Here is a 21,392-nt window from a genome sequence, read left to right on the forward strand (position 1 = left end):
AGTTTGTTGAATTTACTATAAGAGTAAATTATAATAGCTATTTGTGATTATTAAGAAATTTGAAATAATAAAGATCGAATTAAAGTTTCAGTAGATTTTTGAAAAAATTTAATAGGTCTGCCTCGCTCGAACAAATACCCATAATGTAATTCTTAGAATAAAATTAGAAATAAATCATTATAAGTAGAAAAGGGTTGGGGCCTGGATTGGAAAAGAAAAGTGATTAATCGTGAATTTTCGGTAACTTGCAGTGGTGCGCACCTAAATGTACTATAATCTTCTATCTTTTTATATTATTAATATGAAAGCATGAGAAGAAAGATATAACAATGCCTGCCACTACACGCTAATAGTGCAAGTATAGTGGCAAATTCGTGATAAGAGAATAGTGATAGGAATTAGGGCCACACGGGCATAGAAAAATGTAAGCAAAATTTAAAAATTTAAGCAGTAAAATGAAAACGCGCACAAATCAATATTAAGAATTTCGACAATGGCTAAATTGTGATTGGTTCATTTTTATCTAATGATTCTAATGCATAAATTTTTTTGGATGCCATGGCCCTAACGGTAGATAAATTTTTTGACAGAATTTTTTGTGTATATGCTATTGTACTGTGTAGTCAATCGATAAAACAGAAAAGCAGCAAGATGGATTGCAGAAATTTGGTTGAGGTAGTTACTAGTGTTGTTTTGTTGAGAGGGGGGATAATATTTATGGAAAATAGAAAGTTTTGATTGGTTGATTTGGTTGGAGAAGAACGAGGGGGATGTGATTGGAGTGTCTGACATTTGTACATACTCGCCGTGGCCCGTGCTGGCCATAACCCGTAGCCCGTAGCCGGAGTCGGCTGTCGGACGCCGAATGGAAAATGGAAAGACTAAGGGAGAGAGAGAGAAAGAAATGGTGCATGTTGTTGGTTGAAGATAGTAGATTCGTTGGATGTAGTGGGTGGTTGTGTGGTGGAACGGCACAGCGACACTTTACCTACCACCCAGTGGGGCCGGTGGCAGGCGGGTCCGTCGACTGAAAAGAGGGGAAGGGCAGGGTAGGGTGGCGGTGCGGTGTTGCGGTGATCATAAAGAGGATAGGATAATATCACAGTGTGGTGCGCGTCCTACTCAAAGTGTCTTGAATTTCGCCGCTTTAATACCGGCGACACTACGATGTAGTTATGCCGAAAAAAAGTACGAGACACGTGAGGGAACAGGGCTTAACGAGACGGTCTCATCATAAAATTAAGCCCAGTCTGCCCAGTCCGGAAGTAAAGCTAAAACATTTTCGCAGTGTTCACATTGGTGTCTCTAACGGGAAGCGTTGGTTGTCCTTAAAAAAACGTCTGGGTCTTCCAAGCGACGAGGAACTAGCTGTCTACCTCCTTGACCTCGCAGATTCTATTACCAGGTAAACCCATTGTTATCCCTCATCTTCCATTTTTCTTTTACCATGTCCCCTCCTCCCCCCTCCCTTTTCACCCTATTATCAACTCATGTGACACATGGAGAGTAGCTGTCACTCTTTCGGGGATTTCCCGCTGCTGTCAACCAATCTTTCGTTTCGCCATTTTACCCTTCCTTCCCAGCAAAACAAATCGATAATTTACGGAGCAAGCGGGATATCCCATCATTCACTGCTCTCTTTCAAAATTTACTCTTGATGCTTTTAGGCTTTAATTTTACTTAATTCTTTTATTCTTTCATTCTAAAGGCAAGATTCTAAAGACAATGATGATGAGGAATGGAAGACTAAACAGCTGGATGTACCAGAGACTGTCAAGTTGGAGGATACAATACTTAACGCTGAGGAACCTCTTAGGCGTAGTCCAAGAAAACAAAGTTCTTCCACATCACCAGATCCAGAGGTGTCTTCAGACAATGTGGTACAGTCTGTTGGATCAAAGACACAAGAAGATGTTGCTAAGTTACATGTTAGACGTAGCTCAAGGTCTAAACATCATAAAAATAAAACCAAACATCACAAAGATAAACGTAAAAGGAAAAAACACTTAAAAAATGTGGAAGTTGCTACTGTCGCCAAAATCAATAATGAAGATACAGCTTCTTTGAATAATCAAGAAGAGGATGATTCCAGTAAGAACAAAGAAACAGGTGTTGCAAGCAGTAAAAAGGTGGCTGAAACTAAAATAGATCTAAGCATAGAAAATTTTGGAAATACTACAAAAAAGGTTGAATCTGTTGCAATAAAGACTGAGCATTTAGATAGAGTAGCATTTGTAGAAGGTGTAAATAATAAAGCAAATGAATCCAGTAATACATGCATGAATATTAATATAGTTGATAAGGATATAGGTAGTAGAGATGAGAATAAACAAACAAAATTGTCATTTGAAGAATCATTGGATTCACAGAAGGTAGAGAAAAGCAATTTAACAAATAATAAAGATAATACTGATGAAGCTAATGCAGATTGTAGCAATAACACACTGAGTGTACAGAGTCTGGAAAAAAAGCATGATACTAGTGTGGATGAAAATGTAGAATCTCAAGTAAATAATCATTCATCTCAAATTCAGGAGGACGCTCCGAAAGATTTGGAGGAGCGTAGATCACGTAAACGACGGAAACGACCGCGACATGAAGCTCAAGGGGATGAAAATGTACAAGATTCTGCTGAAGACTTATTAGATGAAACTATGCATAAGCATCGTAGGAAAAAGCACAAACATACTGGGGAGCACAAAAATAAAAGATTTCATGATGTAAGAAAAGCACCTCAAGATGGAGTTATAACACAAGAAGATATTTCAGTTTTAAGCTTAGCAACAAATGATATGATAGCTTCCATACCTGAGAAATCACAGACTGAGATGAATATTGAAGGAGTTATATCAGAGCCACAAAGATTAGCCATAAAAATAAAACTTTGTCAGGATTGTAATAGTCGACATTTACAAGATGCATGTCCCTTCACTATACCTCAATATAGTGTATCAGATTTAATGTCTTATGAAGATTGGATAAATAAGCATAAGGAAAATCAAGAAGTTATTAAAGCTCTCAAACTGGAAGATCCAATGTCAGAAGGCTATGGCAGAATGTTGGATGATGGCTTTGAGTCGGATGAGGATGCATCTTCTGATCATTGCAAATCAAAGAGCAAAGTACAAAGAGAAGAAAAGCAATTACTTATTGATACAGATAGGCCATTGTATGCTAGAGATTCATTACCAGATTGTTTTGAACTAAGAATTACAAACACGGAACATGGTCTCGGAGTGTATGCTAAAGATCCAATACCAATGTATGCTAAATTAGGTCCACTTGTTGGGGATCCTGTCAGAGAAATGGATATTCCAGATGATTTCTCTATGAGGCATATTTGGGAGGTAAATGAAAATATTTTTAGTTGCTATATTTTTTAAAAACGTTATACTTCTTAAATAATTGTTCATTCTTTCTTTAGGTAGAGAATATTGGCAAAACTTCTTACATTAGTACTACAAACCCTTTAAAAAGCAACTGGATAAGATATATAAGGCCAGCAGAAACAAAGGAAGAAAGAAGTGTAGCAGTAATAACTAAACAAGGAAGCCTACATCTTATAACCACTCAAAATATTACATCTGGAATGGAATTAACTTATTGGGCAGATTCTCAGTCTTCTGCATGGACTAGAAAAAATAAAATAGACAAAACAAGTGTGTAATCTTAAATTATTTATTAAAATTTTTATCCTGACTAAATTTAATCATTATTTTCAGATTGTGGGGGATGTAATTTAAATTTTGCTCATCCTATTTATTATCGCTTGCATTGCTGTATATTTCATGATACTAATTATAGCTTGACTATAAGAAAGTATCATTGTAAGGTGAATTTTTTAAATTAAAGGTACTTCTACTAATTACTATAGTTTTTTTTATTAACATATATTTTCTCTGTTTAGGTATGTGGTGCTGCAGTACTGGGCAAAGACAATATTATGAAACATGCAGCTGAATTACATGCAGGCCGTGGTGCATACCAGTGTCAGTATTGTAAAAAATTCTTTTTAAGGCTGAACTACCTCGAAATGCATAGGACCTATGGATGTGCACAAAATCCACAGAGATCAAGACCTCTTTGCGACTTTTGTGGGCGAAAATTCTGTCAGCCCCAAAAGCTAAAAGTGCATATTAAAAGGATGCATAGTGGTTCGTTTTTCATTTGAGCCAAACCTGTAAAAACAATTTTTTGTTTTTGTCTAAGAAATTATTTTGCAGATATGTCTGAAGTACTTAGAGAATTCCAATGCAAGCTTTGCTTGAAACTTCTTGGATCTCGCGCCGCCCTGCAACGTCACATGAAAGAGGTACACCACAAAGACGTAGTTGGCGCGGCAACGTGTGACAGATGTGGAAAAATGTTCCAAAATAAGAGTAATTTGAAAATACACATGTTAACGCATAGCGGCGTTAAACCATTTAAGTGCGTTTCTTGCTATATGAAAATATCCATGAAGTTCTTTTTACCATTTGAATTAATTACTTTAAATCTGTTCCAGGTGTAAAGAGAATGGTTGTAAAGCAGCATTCACAACGAAGCAATGCTTGCAGTTCCATTACAAAAAAGTACATGGGCTAACTGAAGAAATGATGCCTAAAATCGAACGTTCCGTGGCATATACTTTTGATGCTTATAGCGGGGGACTGGTAGAAGATGCGGGACGGGGTAAAACTCCTCGTTTAAGTAGGAGAAATTCTCAAGTAAGTTTAAATCATTCAATTAAGGTTACAAGCTCAATTGATTTATAAACCTAAGTTGGAAATCTAATTGAGTATCATCTAACAATAAACTATTGGAGCAGGACAACAGCAACAGTCTACCGTCTCTAGATGATTGCAGCTCGGAAAGCAGTTCGAAAGTAGATAATTCGTTAAACGTAACAACTCATTCTGACTCGATCGAAGTGCAAAATGGAACGGGTCAAACATCGAAATATAAGGTGGAACGTGAGCACATGCCATCGCCTCCACCACAACAAGGAAATTCGTTGACCTCCGGTTCCTTAGAGGCACCAGTGATTGAAAGCGTAAGAACGGAAGTGGATTTGTACACGGTATCAAGATTACCAAGCAAAGGCAGCAAAAAATGGTTGGGAGAATTTAATCCTCCACCAACACCAGAAATTTCAGGCGGTCACATTTCAACGACCCCAGCATCACAGGATGTCTATGATTTTGATGACAGTAGGAAGGAGGAAGAGGAAAAGATATCGGTAACATCTAACAGTCACAGCTTGATAGATAGTAGTAAGCTTGGATTGAGCGTTTATCGAAGAACGGAAAGCTCAAACGCAAGTTTACTGGTCGAAGCAGCTTTGGATGCGGCTGAAAGGGACATTGGTGCGGTGTCCAGCCCAATATTGGAGGATAACGATCGTGATGCAAATCTTTACTCGATTTCCACCCAGTTGCAATCGCCGATTTCCCAGAGGTCACCCAACCATTTGGAATCTTACATGCAGCAACCGGAAGAATTGATTTCACCAGCGCCTACTCCGGATAATCGGCAGACGCCGCCTAGTCATTTGCACGTGGATTACCATCTGCATCGGCCAGTAGACTACATGAATTCGAGAACTCACAATATCGAGCAATACTTACATCACGAAGACTTACCCAGGGTCACCTCACCTAGCTACATCCATGTACAGCAAGAGGAGCTAGTTTCTCCTTCAGTTACGCCCAATTCTCGTTACCAAGAAGTGCACCACCACCATCAGGTACCTGCTGACAATCTTTCCAGCGACGAAGGAGATTCCGTTGCTCAAAATCTCAGCCTTTCCGGCAAGGAGAAATCTCTGCAATCTGAACTTTCTTCAACGTATAAGTACGATGCGTTGGAGCAGGATTTTTCTCGCGAGAGATCAAATTTCGAACCCCTAGTATTTAATAGCGGTGAGCTTCAAGGGCTTGACATGTCCGCCAGGGGTTTCCATCATAGTTTTGGAAGCCAGGTGCAGAATACGAGGTATCATCATCATCATTTGTATGAGATTACGGAAAGACAGAGTGTTGACCTCAGCAGAACTGGAGGCTACTCTATGTCACCACCTCCACCACCACCACCACCACCGCCTTACCCACATAGCGATGTACTAAGAGTCGTTAGTTTGGATTTGACTCCTGGTGGAAGGCATAGTGTTGATTTGAGTTTAACGAGGTCTCATCATCTTCATGGGAGTGGTGCAAGAGTCATCACGAGCCCTCAACCGAATGGATCCTCATCTGCGCATGTTGTGCCTGACACGGTTGAAGGACGAATTCTATCATCACCTCCCCCACCTTTACCTGGCTATAACCCTAGTTATCCAGTTAGTCCTGCTCCATATCATCCACCCAGGCCTGGCTATCATCATTATTCTGGTTATTATTAGTAATCTAGCTAATAGCTGTAATTTATCCTAATATCATATACTATAATTTACGTAGTCTTTTATTCCAATTTTTCATTTAACAGCGCCATTAAAGTGTTAAGAAACGAGCTTTTATAAAATTCCTATTTTTATATAATATTCAGTATTTAATAATTTTAATGTTTTATTTTAATTTATAATAGCATTATTTTTATTTTAGCAATTATTGAATTACACGAATTAATGTTGGAATTCAAACCACCATTTATCACAAAAATACGCTGTTGAACGAAGGTTTGGAATATACTTTTTGTCTTACATCTTTTTTATGATGTATATATAGTATAGCGGCAACTAAAATGCAGCTTTATAATACTATCGGTATACGATAATTTTTTTCTTGTTAGTAACAGTAATTATACTGTTTAATTTCATTTTTTTACATGAAACTTTCGTTATGTTTACTTGCGTTTTTATAATGTTTGTTTTTTTTATTTTCAAATTTTTAACAATTTCCGTTATCTAGGTAAACGAAATGATGACAAATAGCTGTATATTAATTTGACAACAGACTATGAATTATTTATTTTTATTTATTATCTACTTTATTTATTATTAGTCGCTGATCTTCGTCGGGATCATAATGTAGCCAATGCAAATAGTATAATAATCGACAAATATAAATTAATAAATCAAAGAAAAATTAATTAGCTAGAAGTGTTGCTTCGTCTTGTAAGACAGCCGTAGTAGTCTCTAGCAATTTCTACATACATCAAATGTATAAAGTAATTCGAAGTACTGCCATTTTAGTATAAACAAATATAATTTATCGCAGTAATTTATAAGCTATGTATTGCTTATAAATCTTTGTTTATTGCTACTATATATATGAATAACGAAATATCCCGTGATGATAGAACGTATTTTTAACGATAGTAGCGGATAAACGGAAATTTTAATTCAATTCATTGAATTTTTTGACACAATTATGGCTGATATACGCAAATACGTTAAAACGAGCTCTGACTTGTAAACGTATTTCTTTTAGACTGATAAGTAATAGGCAGATTATTTATTTGATTTTTCCATTACTGCTATACAAAAGTGTATCATACGTGATGGGTATTCCTTGTTAAAAACGGATCAGTTAGATAGTCAGAAATATCACGATCCGGTACAACACGTCCGTGATAATGCGTTAAAAAAATTGTTATGTAGCATCTAGTTTATATTCTTCTATTTCGGAAACATACTCTCAAAAAGTACTCAATATAATATGAAATACAGATGTCCCGGATAGTAATCTCTGATGCAATAATAAATTTCTTGCAGTATTAAATGATATAATTATCATTTTTTAATTAGACATCGAGAGTCTAATGAAAATTTTGACATATGAGTTTACTATCCGGATTAATAATGTAATGGTAGGTTCATAATAATGATTCAATGAGGATGCCTAACAGTAGATATAAGTATATTTGCATGGTGATAATGAATCATAATGTTCATTTTTATTCTAGTCATTATAAATGTGTAGTAATTATATTATGTATACATATTAAGTACTTTGGAAGTTGCAAATGAGTGCTATGAGAAATATGTAAATACTTATTGATACAGGCTGTATAAATTTTAGGAAAACGTATCTGATGCGATGTGATTGATTCCGCAAGTTTTTGAATAATTTTATTATTTATTATTTATATTGTTTTTACAAGCCCTGAGTATTGTATAAAGTATGATACATTTTAATCCTTGCATTTTTAGAAAACTTGTAAGTCAATCAATCCAGAGATTCTAATAGAAAGGTTTGGACCACTCATTTGCAAAAACCATCTTTGTTTAAATGTAGCTTCCAACTTTGTAGAATTGTATTCACTACTAGCCATTTCTTAAAACCAAAGATATAAAAGTAAAGAAACTTTTTGTGCCAAATTAAGAGGCACTCATTGTTAAATATGCAATTCTAATTATCGTAGACATTATGTTAAAAACTCGATTTAAAATGTAATACAGACAAACATAATAAGATCTATCGACTTGATCGTGTCAAGTTTAAACTTTATCACACTTTTGTGATCGCTTTTATACAGAAGTAATACCTGATGAATGTAGCGATAATTATTTTCTAATAATAAGTCCAGTGTAAAGACGGTACGAAATGAACATTTATAATTATTATAAAAATTTATTTTCAAAATTGATTAAGTATATTCATTATTTATAAAATATAGAAATTAGTCTTTAACTGTGTTTTTATTTAATCAAATGTATTTGTATATTACGTCCTAACAATAATGTGAAAAATAATTTAAAGACGTGAAACGAAAAATATTTCTCAAGAAAAATGTAAAACAAAATTCAAAAGAATACTATTCTCGAGTACAAACAAGGCACAGAATATATTTGTATCAGGTTTATTAATTGTAAGTAATATATGCTGATAGAAAGCAAGAAAAATATTAAAAGACCAAAATAATATTCTCTCCCACAAATGTGTATTTCTATTCATTATCATATATCACCATTTTTTGTTATTTCAATTTAGTTCATTCTCTTCCTTTATTGTTTTTACATAAATTATTTAAAAAGAACAACTTTCAATTAAAAATTAGCTCGTTTTATTTTTAAAAAAATTGAAAAAATTTTGTTTTAATTAAAGTATATTACATCTAATCAATATATTTAAGTGAGATAAAAAATTATGTGAATACGATTAATGTTATAGTCGTATTTTAAAATTAGCGCTTTACATGCGCAGAACATCAGAAAATTTCATGAATTGAGCAGAAGAGCTCCGATTCTTCGAACCAAATAGAAAGAACCTAATTGTCCTAAGTATACTAGCCTGTACACTGGCCTGTACTAGCCTAATCTGTTTTTCGGGAGTTAAAAAAACACGAAAAATGGCTTGTACGGCTGTTCGTACTCCTTTGCTACGTAATACATCGGTAAGAATTATTTTGAGCCCTTGCAAAAAAAGCTTTATTTATTAATATTAATCATGTTTAAGAAAAATGTTATATTTTTACGGTCCCTGACAAAATTGCTAATTGTGTTACGTCTGATGTACGTGTTATATAAACATTTCAGTATTGTACATGTCAATATTTTTTGGAAAATTCTTAATTTTTAAGATAACATTTTTGAAGCCATAGAATTTACTAACTTTTCTCTTTTCATACTTTTTTCTACATCATATTTCTTCTACGATAATATTTCACAAATCTTAATTACTTTTTAGGTTAAAAGTTCTTAAGGATAATATATGAAGGTTTTATTTGCAGGTAAGGCATTATGCAGCTGCAGCCGTTGCACAAGCAGCTTCTCAATCAGGACCTGAAGTTCAAGTTTTAGATAACAAAATTACAATTGCTGCTCTTGATTGCAACAGCCCAATAACTTATTTCTCAGTAATTTTTAGGTACAGCTTTGATTATTAAATAATAGATTCAAATTAATATAAATATATGATGCAGTATGTATTTCAATTTCATTATTTTTGTAATAGGGCTGGTTCTCGCAATGAGACATATGACACTCAAGGTTTGAACCATTATCTTCGAACAGCTGCTGGGCTAACTACTAGCCGTTCCAGTGCATTTGCAATTACAAGAAATATCCAGCAACTGGGTGCAAATCTTATAACAAGCTCAAATCGTGAGACTACTACTTACACTTTACAATGTACAAGGGATAACATGTAATTATAGTTGTCTACTGCTTAATAATTATTGATGATCATATTTATGTTGATGTTCCTGTTAACAATTATTTACAGAGCAAAAGCTTTGAATTTCTTGGAAGATGTGACTACCAAACAAGTATTCAAGCCATGGGAAATATCTGATCAAATACCCAGAATGAGGTATGAATTATCAACTTTACCAGAAACTACACGTATATTAGAGCTTTTACATAAAGCTGCTTATCGAACTGGCTTAGGCTACTCTTTGTATGCTCCAAAGCGTCAGCTTGGCAAAATATGTGATGAGACTGTGAGTTTTTCTCAATATAAAATAATAGAAATAAGTAAACTTATATAAAGTCTCATTTTACAATCTTTTAGCTAAAGCATTTTGTCAACACTTATTACAATGCTCCGCGTTGTTCGGTTGTTGCTGTGGGCCTGCCACTTCCTGATGTAAAATCATTTGCTGTCAATTGTGATCTTGAAAAGTGTGACAATGGTCAAAATGAAAAAAGCAAATTTATTGGAGGAGAAATTCGTAAGGAACGTAATTCAGACCTGGCAACTGTAGCTATCGCAGTTGAAAGTGCTGGCCTTAACAATTTAAAGGAAGCTATTGCATGGGCAGTATTTGCTAAGGCTGCTGGTACAGGACCTCGAATTAAATGGGGATCTTCTATTGCTCCCCTGTCAAAAACTCTTGCATCAGCAGGAAAAACAGAGCTTTTTGGAGTTACTTCTCTAAATACTACTTATTCTGACAGTGGTCTCACAGGTGTTATCTTCAGCGCTGAAGGTAGCCGTGCTGGAGAAGTAAGAAAAATTTGTTCTACTTTTGTTATTTGATGTAAGTGAATAACTTTAAATAATGAATACATTGATTTATTATTTTTCAGCTAACGCAAGCTGCGTACAAGTGGTTGCGATCTCCAAATTTGTCAGATGCCGACGTTGCAAGAGGTAAAAATGAATTAAAACTAGAAGTATGCCATGCTGTAGATTCACTCAGCCACTTGCACGAAAATATTATTCAACAATTAACATTAACCGGTCGAGTAACGTCACCATTAGCACTTGCTACTGAAATTGATAAGATCACACCATCAGATGTAAAATCGGTAAGATATGATAAAAGAAATCATTAATAATATGTGTATATATATATAACACTGACATTTCACTTTTAATTTCATAGGTGGCAAGTAAATGTTGCAGTGGTAAATTGGCAATGGCAGCAATAGGTAATCTTAGTACTGTTCCTTTTATTGAGAACTTAAATTAAATACAATACCTGCCATTCCGAACTAGTATTGGTCTTGAAATTATCCCCTAATCTTCACATTTATTAAGTGCATCAGTTGCTGCTGGATTTAGCATTGAGGAGATGATTGTAACTGTAAATATTAAATAAAATGTGAGTAATTAAAAAATATAGTTCAATTTTTACCAAAAAATTTTAAGTGGAATCAGGTGCTTTTCGCTAAAAAGAACTGTTTTTAAGCTGATTCTACGTCCGTTTTGAAAATAAATCAGTTGCACTGAAATTTTTAAAGTTATAATTTATTTTATTTTTCAGTTAATACATTAATTAGATTTATAAGCCCTTTTTGTTTTTAACAAAGGCGATCTAAATTACAACAAGTATTCTGTAAAACATGCTTTTCATTGAATCTGGTTGCTTACTTATTTGAATACCAAATGTTTCATAATTGTTAAACTTGTAATCTGTAATACATTATAAGAACGAGATGAATTCTATGTCATTTGAAAAAGCTTTATTTTTTTTTTAATATGATACAAGTTTCATAAACATTTTTAGTGTCAAACAATAGTGAGCAAGCTGATATCATGTTCTTACATTATTCAAGTAAAAAAACTCTTTTCTCGAAAACTGTACAATATTTATATAAGGTGTTTTAGACTACCCGTATCACCGAAATATCTTGAGAACAAAGTATTTTAGAAAAAATATGTTATGTATAAGTTGTTAATACTTTTAAAAATCTATTAGATGGCTATACTGGTTTGGCGTTGGTAGGTGTACTACAGGACATATAAAGGTCAACTTGAATTTTTTAAATGGAATTTCCTATTTTTCATTATACATGCTTGTAATTTATATTATAAATTTCTCAACTGCTCAAGACACTGTATGCATAGTGTTTGCGCACGCTATTATTCAGGCTAATTCATACCGATATATGAATTTCGAATTGAAATATCGAGCGAACGATTGAATGAAGCGATAAATTAATATTTTTGGAAAGATCTTGAAATAAGCTAAAAGAATAAACAATAAAAAATAAATGGGTTTTGTTCAAAAGATTGAAGGAAACCTTCTCAGGACCTTCAGCATAACTTCTAAGGTTCAATGAATATTGCCATCTGAGAGATTTTATCTTGAAACGCTTAGTTTTCGAGATATTTAGGTGATAAGAATGGCCTGAATACCCTAAGTAGAAAGTTAATTTATTAATTTGGATATTACTTAATACAATTTAATTTCTTCCACAGAGTAAAATTGGTTGCAATTTTGATGTAATAGTTTTATTGATTTTCCATTTAAAGTTCGGCTTATCATTGGTCTTAAATTTTTTAAATCCTCCATTAATTTAAGCTGTAAAAAATTGATTAAATGAAAAAATACTTAATATATATATGAAAAAGGTTTATCTTTGATATACTTACGTGACTATTTAGTACATCATATAATTTATTAAAGAGTGTTAACACTTCAGAGTCTTGTGACAATACATAATTCTGATAATGAGAGTCTAACAAAAGACTGGCCCAATCATATAAATGTTTATCATTTGGTTCTGTGTAGCCGAAGACTTCTTCTTGTGAGCCCAGTTTTGCAATTAAATATTGTAATAGTTGGGTAATTTCATTAAAACTTAGGCCCATTTTCAAATGAGATAATAAAGTAACATCTAAATAAGAAATGCTTAGAATTTTATTTAAGAAATCATTTCTTATTGAAACAGTATTGGTATCTGGATTTTCTTCAGTATTGCCATTTTGTAATGGTTTAAGCATTTTATTGGAAGTTCTTAAGGAAAATGCTAACAGGTCTGTCATTAATTTTTCTGGTAAATCTATAAATGTATCAAGGCACCAACTAATTGCATCAATATCTTTCAATTCTATTAGTTCTGGAAGTAATAATTTTTGAATAGCTGCATCACTTAAACCTTCATTTATATAAGAAGAAATTTGCTTAGATATATTTTTAGGCACTTTAGAAAAAGGTTTTCTGGATTTAGTTAATTCCGATCCCCAATTAGCTATTGTAGTTTGTTGAACAACAACTATATCATCATTTTGATTATATTTTCTAAAATTTAAAGAAGATCCAAGCATAGTTTCTATTCTTTGTGGTGCAAGGTAGTATGGAGCAACAGCCAAATGTCTATTTGCAGCAAGTAATAGTTTATCTTCTACTCGCCATAATTTAGCATCATTTGTGTACAGTTTTAATTTTTGAACAGCTTGAACTAATTTGAATTGTACGTTATATATAAGTAAAACAGCACCTTCTTCTGAAACATCAGCACCATATACTGCAATTGTAGTATCATTTAATGGAGTCATGACAACTGGATGAGCTGAATTAATACAGTCAACAACACTGATTAAATTACAAGTTCCCAGTTCAGCAGAATCATCCAAAAGTGGATGGCTGTATAATCTTCCATGAGACCCTGTGATAATAAGATGAGTTTTATGAAATATATTTATAGAGTTTTATAAGTCTATGGCTAACTGCACAAATACTTACATAGAGTTAAAAGACATACATTATTCTTAGTTTGCATAACCACATGGCCTATCAGTTGTTCCGAATTTCTACTTAATTCTGTCCTCTTTAAATAATTAACATCTTCCAAGTAAGTTTGGTCTTGAAGCTCAACCGTGATATATTTGTAATTTTCTTTTAGTTTTGTTAAAGCAAAAAGACTTGTTTTATTATTCATAGAAATTAACTGACAATCTACTATTTTTTCATCCGGTTTTAATATCCCTTTGCTAGACCATGTTTTTTTATTTTCAAGAGCCCATTGTAAAGAAGCAGTTGCACCATTTTGTTGCACAAGCACAGGAGGTAAATCGTTTAAAGTAAGAATGACATGAAAGGGAAAATGAAATTTGTGACCCTTGACATTATTTAAATCATTTTCTTCCTTTGTCCAGACACGAACTCTTTTCTCATTAAATACAGCAGCATACTTATTTGTTGAGTTATCATAAATAACTTGTGCTGTAAGACGATCTTTACTAGACCAGCTGCCTAATTGCTTTAGATCTTGTAACTGAAATTTCATAGAAAATTAGTTCTCAAACTCAACATTTTTCTTGGTACCTTCCAACTGAACACATTGGTTATTTGCACACACACATCCACATTATATTAAATTATCTGCAATCGCACCAAAATGTCTCTAAAAAATTTCATAGGGCTTTTTCAACATATTAACTAGAAGTTTAGATAATTCTAATTTTCAAAACATAATTCTATAATTGTTATTTTAATGATTAAAAAAATATATTGAAAAAATTGTGAACAAAAACAATCCTTGTGTTCAGTTTGGTTGCTAAATAAGAATATCTTAATATTAAGTAAAAATAAACAGAATCTTAACCTTATATCGTATCACGATATTTCTTCCAAGAGTAACGATGGCACAACCAGGTTCTGAATCTCTTTGAACCCCAAGAAGATTTTGTTGATCAATTAGTGGACATAATGTGTAATATGAGCTTAATTTAGCCATTTTACTATTATTATGAAATACAATCACATGTGTATTCCAGTGTATTTACATTTGTAGGGTTAGGTTAAATAGGTTAGGAAGGTTAGAAACACGCACTTGCATAGCGCAGGCTTGCAACTTTCTCACACGCTTGCGCAATAGAGTAAAGGAAAATTATATCAATTGATGCACATAGCTTGTTTGTGTGAATAATTTATTATTATTTGTATTTACATATGTATTGGTAGCAGCTTACTATTGCTACTTGAATAAAATCCAAAAAAAACTGATCTTAGCAATTAACCAATACTTTGTTAAAAGAGCGTTCATGGAGAACACTATTTATAGACATTGGCGAGTTTTCAACGCTATCAACGTTACTGCGCAGATATATTTCAGACAATTTTGTACACGTATGTAGTAGCGTTGATGATGATAACACTAATAACGTATTCCGTGTGAACGCAGTTAAAAAGTATTTATTAACTTATTTTAATTTGTTTTACAGGAAAAGATTATGTACAAATATTAAGTTACTATTGCAGTAAGAAAATGAAGTACTACCCGGAAATTATGATAACAATAGAGCACATTTATTTGAAGAAAAGTGAAGGGATTAAATTGAAATTAAACATTAATGTTTAGACCAACGCGAACCAGAAAGTCGATCGTTTGATAAAGCGTTTTTGAACTGGATTGATATTGTTCGTAGGAAGAATTTGAAATAAATATATAGTAACAATATATGGAATTAAAAGGTTTGGGCAAATATATCAACGAGGACGAATGTTGGAAAAAGATAATACAAGCGAAATGTATACATCGTATTTTTTAAAAAGGATGTAATAAATCTGTATGGAAGATAAGTATAAAATGTATATAGCTTATAGCTTGATCTGCACCACGTGTCCTGGCGGAGGAGGCGAGGTCTCGTAGTTCTATTGGATTGGATTGGTCCAGAGGCTCTTATAGGTAGAAGGTAAGCGTGTTGGAGTCACAACAATGATCCCATTAGATCGGGGCTAAATCAATTTTCCTTAAACGACCGTTAAATTCTGTGGGGAGTGCAGATGTTTTTTTTTCACAGCTTCACGACCACCCGGGTTAGGTTAGAGAATGGATTTCTCAACTCAATCTGCAGCCATCCACGCGTAGCACAAATCTTTGGCAGGGGAGTCAAATTCGGAAAAGCCTGTGCAACGAGGATGGAAAAAAGGAAAAGGAAAAGGCTGGTGGGACAATACACCTGGGGCGCCAACAAAGGATCAACCTTAGCCCTAACCTTAGCCTAGATATTTAAGTTGTCTGTCCTTGCTCGACAGTTCTATTGTATTCGTTTTGCTTCTCCTCCACAACGCTACCATTTATTTCTTATCCCTACCACCTCCTCCCCCTTCTTTTCTTCCTTTTCTACCAATTCCTTCACTCCAGAGGGTGGTTGTCTCTCGATACTTCGGGGAAACTCGTTCATCTCCTTCTTTTCAGTCCCTAAAAATGATGAATCGGCCAAGGAAATGCAACTCAATTTGCGGATGGCTTTTCACCAAATGTTTACTCAGAAAACTCCAGGAAAATTCTATCCACCGTGCCATTACAACCCTGGCAAGCTTATATACACGCCACGACATTACCATAAATTACTGTTATCTTTGTAAACTATTCAATATTTTTATATTTTTTTCTTATATTCGCGGGCGAAAAACTTGTGAAAGCATAGCAGCACAATTGAACTTGTTCTGAACCACGCGTATGTGTATCTCTATTTGACTTATGTATTTGTATAATATTGAATCACATTTTTAGCAATAAGCTATTAGTAATATAAGTTATACTATAAATGTGGAAATCTTTGTAATGAAATGTCAAAAGGTCACTAAGTTTAGCGCTTAAAGTTGTTTCAATAGTTTCGTAGAATCTCATACACACATACATAAGCCCGGTCAAAAATGTACCTCAGATATTTAGTTGTATGTATATAGCTATGGGTCGACAGTTACATTGTGCTGACTTTTCTTCCTTTCTACACGTCTATCCGGTCCAGGTTCACCAGGGTGCCTTCAAAGGATTCGTAAATTTCCTTCTTTCCCCTCTTTTGAATTCTCCAGAGTGATAAATGGAGAGCAAATGCAACTCAATTTGCGACTTCCATGACTTATAGCTATAAAAAAAACTTGCTAAATTTTCAATGCAACAAAAAAATTGCTCAATATTTATTTTAATTTTATTAAAATATAACTATGAAATTTCACCCTTTCTAAAAATTCAAAATGATTGCTAAGAAACGTATAAAGATATTTTTAATGCATTATTTAAACGATCAGGAATATTGTAAAGAACGTCATACATTCGATGATCAAAAATAAATTTAGAGACATGGAGTAAAATTGATATTGAGAGATGAGACTACAAAATAAATGTGGCAGGAATTCAGGGAAAACATGAGGAGACAGGGGATCCTGAAGTTGTATAAAGTAAAATGAATAGAAGAACAAGTAAGGCTAAAAAACAGAGAAGAGAGACAGGCTAAGTGGACCGAATTAATGAGTTAAGTTATGGAGAGAGAAAAAATGGGAAAACTAAGAAGAGAAATTAGAAGAGAGAAAACAAGAGGAATTATGACGGAATTTGTTTAGCTGCGAAGGAAGGAAGAATGTTGGATGAAGGATAACTGGAGGCAGGAAGGGATCCTGCAAGAAAAGACTCAGTAGGACACTGAAAACGGTATGCGTTTATATCTAGAAAGCAGAGGGAACCTCGCAGCGGGATCCAAGCGACCCTCGAAAAATAAAATCTCTACTCCCCTCCCCCCTTCCCCATCTCCTCCGTTTAGTAAGATCACCAGGAGATCCTGCCTCTAAATATTTAACATTATATTAACAAACTTTTTTATTTATTTGCGATTTAAAATCAGCTAAGAAAACTCGGTAATTAAGCAAAAAACGTTTAAGTTTAATAGTATTAAAAAATTATTATAAATTTTTACGAGTTAAGAAGTTTCGAAAGAATTTTGGTAAATTTGGACGAGCAAGCGAAAATTAAATAAGTTTAAGCAGTATGTTTTTGAAGAAGGAAGTTCTTGCATTGCTTCCCGCTTTTTCGGGTCCAGAAGAAGAAACGTGTCCAATGTTCCTCGTCTATTGGAGTGGGGATGGTACTATATAGACTTGGGGTAGGTCGATCCACTCACGAGTTTCTTCAAATCCAAACGCGCGTTCGTTTCTTCGTCTTCTTCTCTGGAAAACTATAGAAGGGACAGACACATATTTTGGTGAAATGCTGTAGTTGTTTATCAGTGTATTAACTTGAGTTTTTCGCGAGTGAAAACTGTGAACAACCATGGGCTCTATTTTATTATTTATTGCATTGTTCATCGGTGAGTAAAGCGTTCTCAGAATTAACCGATTATTGTAATAAATAAACAAAAGTGGAAAAAGTGGAAAATTTCGTAATAATATTAAAGACGAATAATCTTATTAATCATTGTTTAAGTTAATGCAAGAAATAATTAGGTATCGAGTGATATTAATATAAACCATTGTTTATAGCTTCTTTGATGTATAAACATCGATTGAACAAGGAACGCTGCAGCGTAGACTTTTAAAAATATATATTGTTATAAAATAATAAAAAAAATATATAATTTAGAAAAAAGAATAAACTAAAATATATAATATAAAGGTTGATGATATATATCTCTATACAAAGTGTAAATAAATTGCATCACGTAGTAGACATACAAATTATAGTTTAAAAATGGAATAAATTAGACTGTATAATAAAAAGAAGGTTGATAATTCGTAGAGTTTAAATAGACTGCATCACGTGGCAATTATAGAATTGAAATGGTGAGACGATTGAAGCGAAGAATTGTAGATGTTGGGTCGTCTGTTAATAGGACGAAATCTTGAAATGCGTCACTGACGAGTGGTACAATGAGAAATTGTTTAACGATAACTCTGAACGCGCGAGCTAGTGGGACTGAGATGCGAGAGGGCACAACGGGTTATTCGAAGTCGATCTCGTTCGGATTCCAAGCGTATATAGACACAGTCACATGTGGTAAGAGGGAGAGAGAGAGAGAGAGAGAGGTGCAGGACGATCCCCTTGGAATACCAATTGAAACAATAACGATAAGAGAATCGTGCAAGCTATGCAAGTGCCAGAGAATATCAAACAGTCGTGGGAACGAAAAAATTTCCCCCTTTTTCCTTTTTCTATTTTTCATGTCACAACTCTATTGTTCGAATAAATTCCTCAAACAGAGGAAAATATTATCTTTCCTCATTACGAGTAATACAATTTTTAATGCAACATAATAATAATTTAAATTTTTGCTACAATACTTTTTGTATTTTTTTATATACAACGAAAATTTAGTTACACTTCGACAGAAGTTTTGAAAGCTTAAAGAGGGTTAGTGAGAACAATCGAGTATAAAATAAGATTTTTTATATAATGTTTAGAATATAATTATAATAATTAAAATTTAAATTTCTCTTTGTGTACGATAGAAATTTAATAAAATATACGTAAAAGTTTTGAAGGGGCGAAGAGGGGGACACGGAGAGTCATCTGATGATGGAAATGGAATTTTCATCAGCGAAGAAAATGGGAGCGGTGAATGTGGGTCTTTCGAATAAATGAGGCGATAAATGAAATATAGGGGTACTTTTTCCCAAGGGAAAATACCGCACGTGGTTCCCCAGTGGTTTTTCCTCGATGTTTGCGTTTCTATCGTTGTTCTGTTGTTCTTTCTCTCTCTCCCGTACCTAGCCCATCCTGTAATTCTAGACCAAGCATAGACGAAAGTCCCATAGACCATCAATCGCTCCACGAACCACAACATATGCGCGTTTTACACACTCGTAAATCTCTCATTTCGGCGTTCAATCTTTGAAATTCGATTTCCCCTTAAAATTTAACGCTTCTTTTTTCCTGCTCCTATTTCCGTATAATATTTCGATTTTCCTCCCCGTTTACACAATTTGTCGAATTAAATTTTGCGTTCAGGAAAACTAGACGATCAGTTGCTAATAAATTATTTATCCCTAATTTATTTGAAAAACAAGTAAATAATTTATCGCTGCTTGAATATATATATATGTAGATACATTTTTGTAAAAATCATTCCGTACCGAATCGTAATTTAATCTTATCGTCCTGTGATTTGATAAATATTATCTTGATAAATAAATATAAGGGCTTGATATCATAGGCTCGAGTCTCTTGAATAGGTTTTAAGGGGTCGTTTCATGCGTTTACACGTTTTAGCGTACAAAGAACAGCAAAAGGGAACATATGGCATTGCGTTTGGTCAGCTTTTCGGTGTCTAACGTTATTTTAGGTCTAATCTCTGTTTTTTTCCACTCTATTACGAGTTATTTGAGAAATAAGTGAAAAATCAGGGATAAATATTCCCATCCCTCTCAAATATAACTGAATCAATTATTGCGTTCCTTGAATGGTTTAAATATTTAATTTAATTATTCTTATAAAATTATATTTGTAATATTTTAGAGGCTGAATATAACGAGAAAACAATTCACGTGAAATTTAAGGAATTTTCGTAAAGTGCTTTCTGGGACATAAAATTATTCAGTGAGTCAGGTCGTATATTAATTTTCGAAGCTATTGAAGAATTTAACGATTGACATAGAAATGGAGATTTAAGTGTTTGTCACACGCAAGAAGCTTCAACATTGGACCGGAAGGGGTTTAAGGGTAAAATATGTCCCGACGTTTTATGTCGCACATTTGGAGAGTTTCGGGCTTGAAACGCTGAGCGTCGAGCGTCTGTCTCTGCCACAGTTTCCCTTTAGCTTTTTTATACGCTTTGCGTTAACTATATTTAGAGAATGGCAGATAGCAACGGAGGATGTCAAGAAAAAAATTCCCCTCCAATTATCTTAAAACTGCAAGTCTCTCTCTGCCAAGCTCAAAGACAACTTTTACTACCCAATGAATCACACGTTCTCCTTCCTTTCAATTTCAAAAGTCAAAGCTTGCTTAAATATTTCGCAATTTTTCATTCCAGTCGTAACAGATTAACCATGATTAATTTTCATTCCAGACGTAATGGATTAACCAACGATTAATTTTCACTCCATTCGTAACAGATTAACCAATGATTAATTTTCATTCCTCTCTTTTTGTGTGGTTAAAAAAAATTATCACTTATATTTATTCAAGGTCGATTGATTGAAAAGATATTTTTAAATATAGGAATAAAGCATAATTGAAACTGTCAACCTCTCGATATTCCATTCGTGTATAATTCATTGTCTTCATATGCCATAAGAATCAGTCAAGCATGGGAACTCAACGCATTAAAGTAACGTCTCGTTATTTTCACGCGACGCGAATCCTTAATTTATGTTGTGTTCTAGTAATATATTTTATTTATTTTACAAATAATAAGTTGCTTCTGTAAACTACACAATGATACACAGATAAATGAGATTAATTCATAGTACAAATATTTTGATATAATCAATTATTACAATATTATTAATTTATTTAAAGTAATATATTTAATTGACTAGTCTTTCCGAATGAAATTGAAAATCCATTTTTTTATAATAAATTA

General features: G+C 33.6%; 3 protein-coding genes and 1 long non-coding RNA gene across 5 annotated transcripts; 3 read left to right on the forward strand and 1 right to left on the reverse strand.

Moving 5' to 3' along the window:
• Positions 1–822: 822 nt before the first annotated feature.
• LOC136781029 (uncharacterized) lies at positions 823–8,325 on the forward strand. Of its 2 annotated transcripts, none has more exons than XM_066739689.1 (8): positions 823–1,405; positions 1,709–3,347; positions 3,425–3,659; positions 3,723–3,832; positions 3,908–4,154; positions 4,224–4,428; positions 4,505–4,706; positions 4,805–8,325. In XM_066739689.1, the coding sequence occupies exons 1-8, from the start codon at positions 1,176–1,178 to the stop codon at positions 6,377–6,379; spliced, it is 4,443 nt and encodes a 1,480-aa protein (XP_066595786.1). In that variant the 5' UTR covers positions 823–1,175; the 3' UTR covers positions 6,380–8,325. The 2 variants fall into 2 exon arrangements, with proteins under 2 accessions (XP_066595786.1, XP_066595787.1); XM_066739690.1 differs by having other exon boundaries at positions 824–1,405; positions 4,808–8,325.
• Positions 8,326–9,170: 845 nt separating this feature from the next.
• On the forward strand, positions 9,171–11,482 carry UQCR-C2 (Ubiquinol-cytochrome c reductase core protein 2). Its single transcript, XM_066739714.1, has 7 exons — positions 9,171–9,312; positions 9,649–9,785; positions 9,873–10,064; positions 10,143–10,359; positions 10,431–10,865; positions 10,949–11,170; positions 11,248–11,482. The coding sequence occupies exons 1-7, from the start codon at positions 9,268–9,270 to the stop codon at positions 11,332–11,334; spliced, it is 1,335 nt and encodes a 444-aa protein (XP_066595811.1). The 5' UTR covers positions 9,171–9,267; the 3' UTR covers positions 11,335–11,482.
• A 148-nt stretch (positions 11,483–11,630) lies between these two features.
• Positions 11,631–14,940, reverse strand: LOC136781035 (nucleolar protein 11). The gene is made up of 4 exons (XM_066739701.1): positions 14,696–14,940; positions 13,834–14,365; positions 12,741–13,756; positions 11,631–12,669 (listed from the first exon to the last, which is right to left on the reverse strand). Exons 1-4 carry the CDS (start codon positions 14,825–14,827, stop codon positions 12,541–12,543), a joined length of 1,809 nt encoding a protein of 602 aa, XP_066595798.1. The 5' UTR covers positions 14,828–14,940; the 3' UTR covers positions 11,631–12,540.
• A 9-nt stretch (positions 14,941–14,949) lies between these two features.
• Positions 14,950–18,385, forward strand: LOC136781054 (uncharacterized). The gene is made up of 3 exons (XR_010823863.1): positions 14,950–15,219; positions 15,315–15,785; positions 15,894–18,385. It is a non-coding gene; the product is annotated as an uncharacterized lncRNA (long non-coding RNA).
• The last annotated feature ends 3,007 nt before the right edge of the window (positions 18,386–21,392 follow it).

Source organism: Prorops nasuta, unplaced genomic scaffold (genome assembly GCF_024137725.1).
Source record: "Prorops nasuta isolate Cenicafe-Biocafe unplaced genomic scaffold, Cenicafe_Pnas_1.2 PNAS00021, whole genome shotgun sequence".
In the NCBI taxonomy this organism is placed as follows: Eukaryota; Metazoa; Arthropoda; class Insecta; order Hymenoptera; family Bethylidae; genus Prorops; species Prorops nasuta.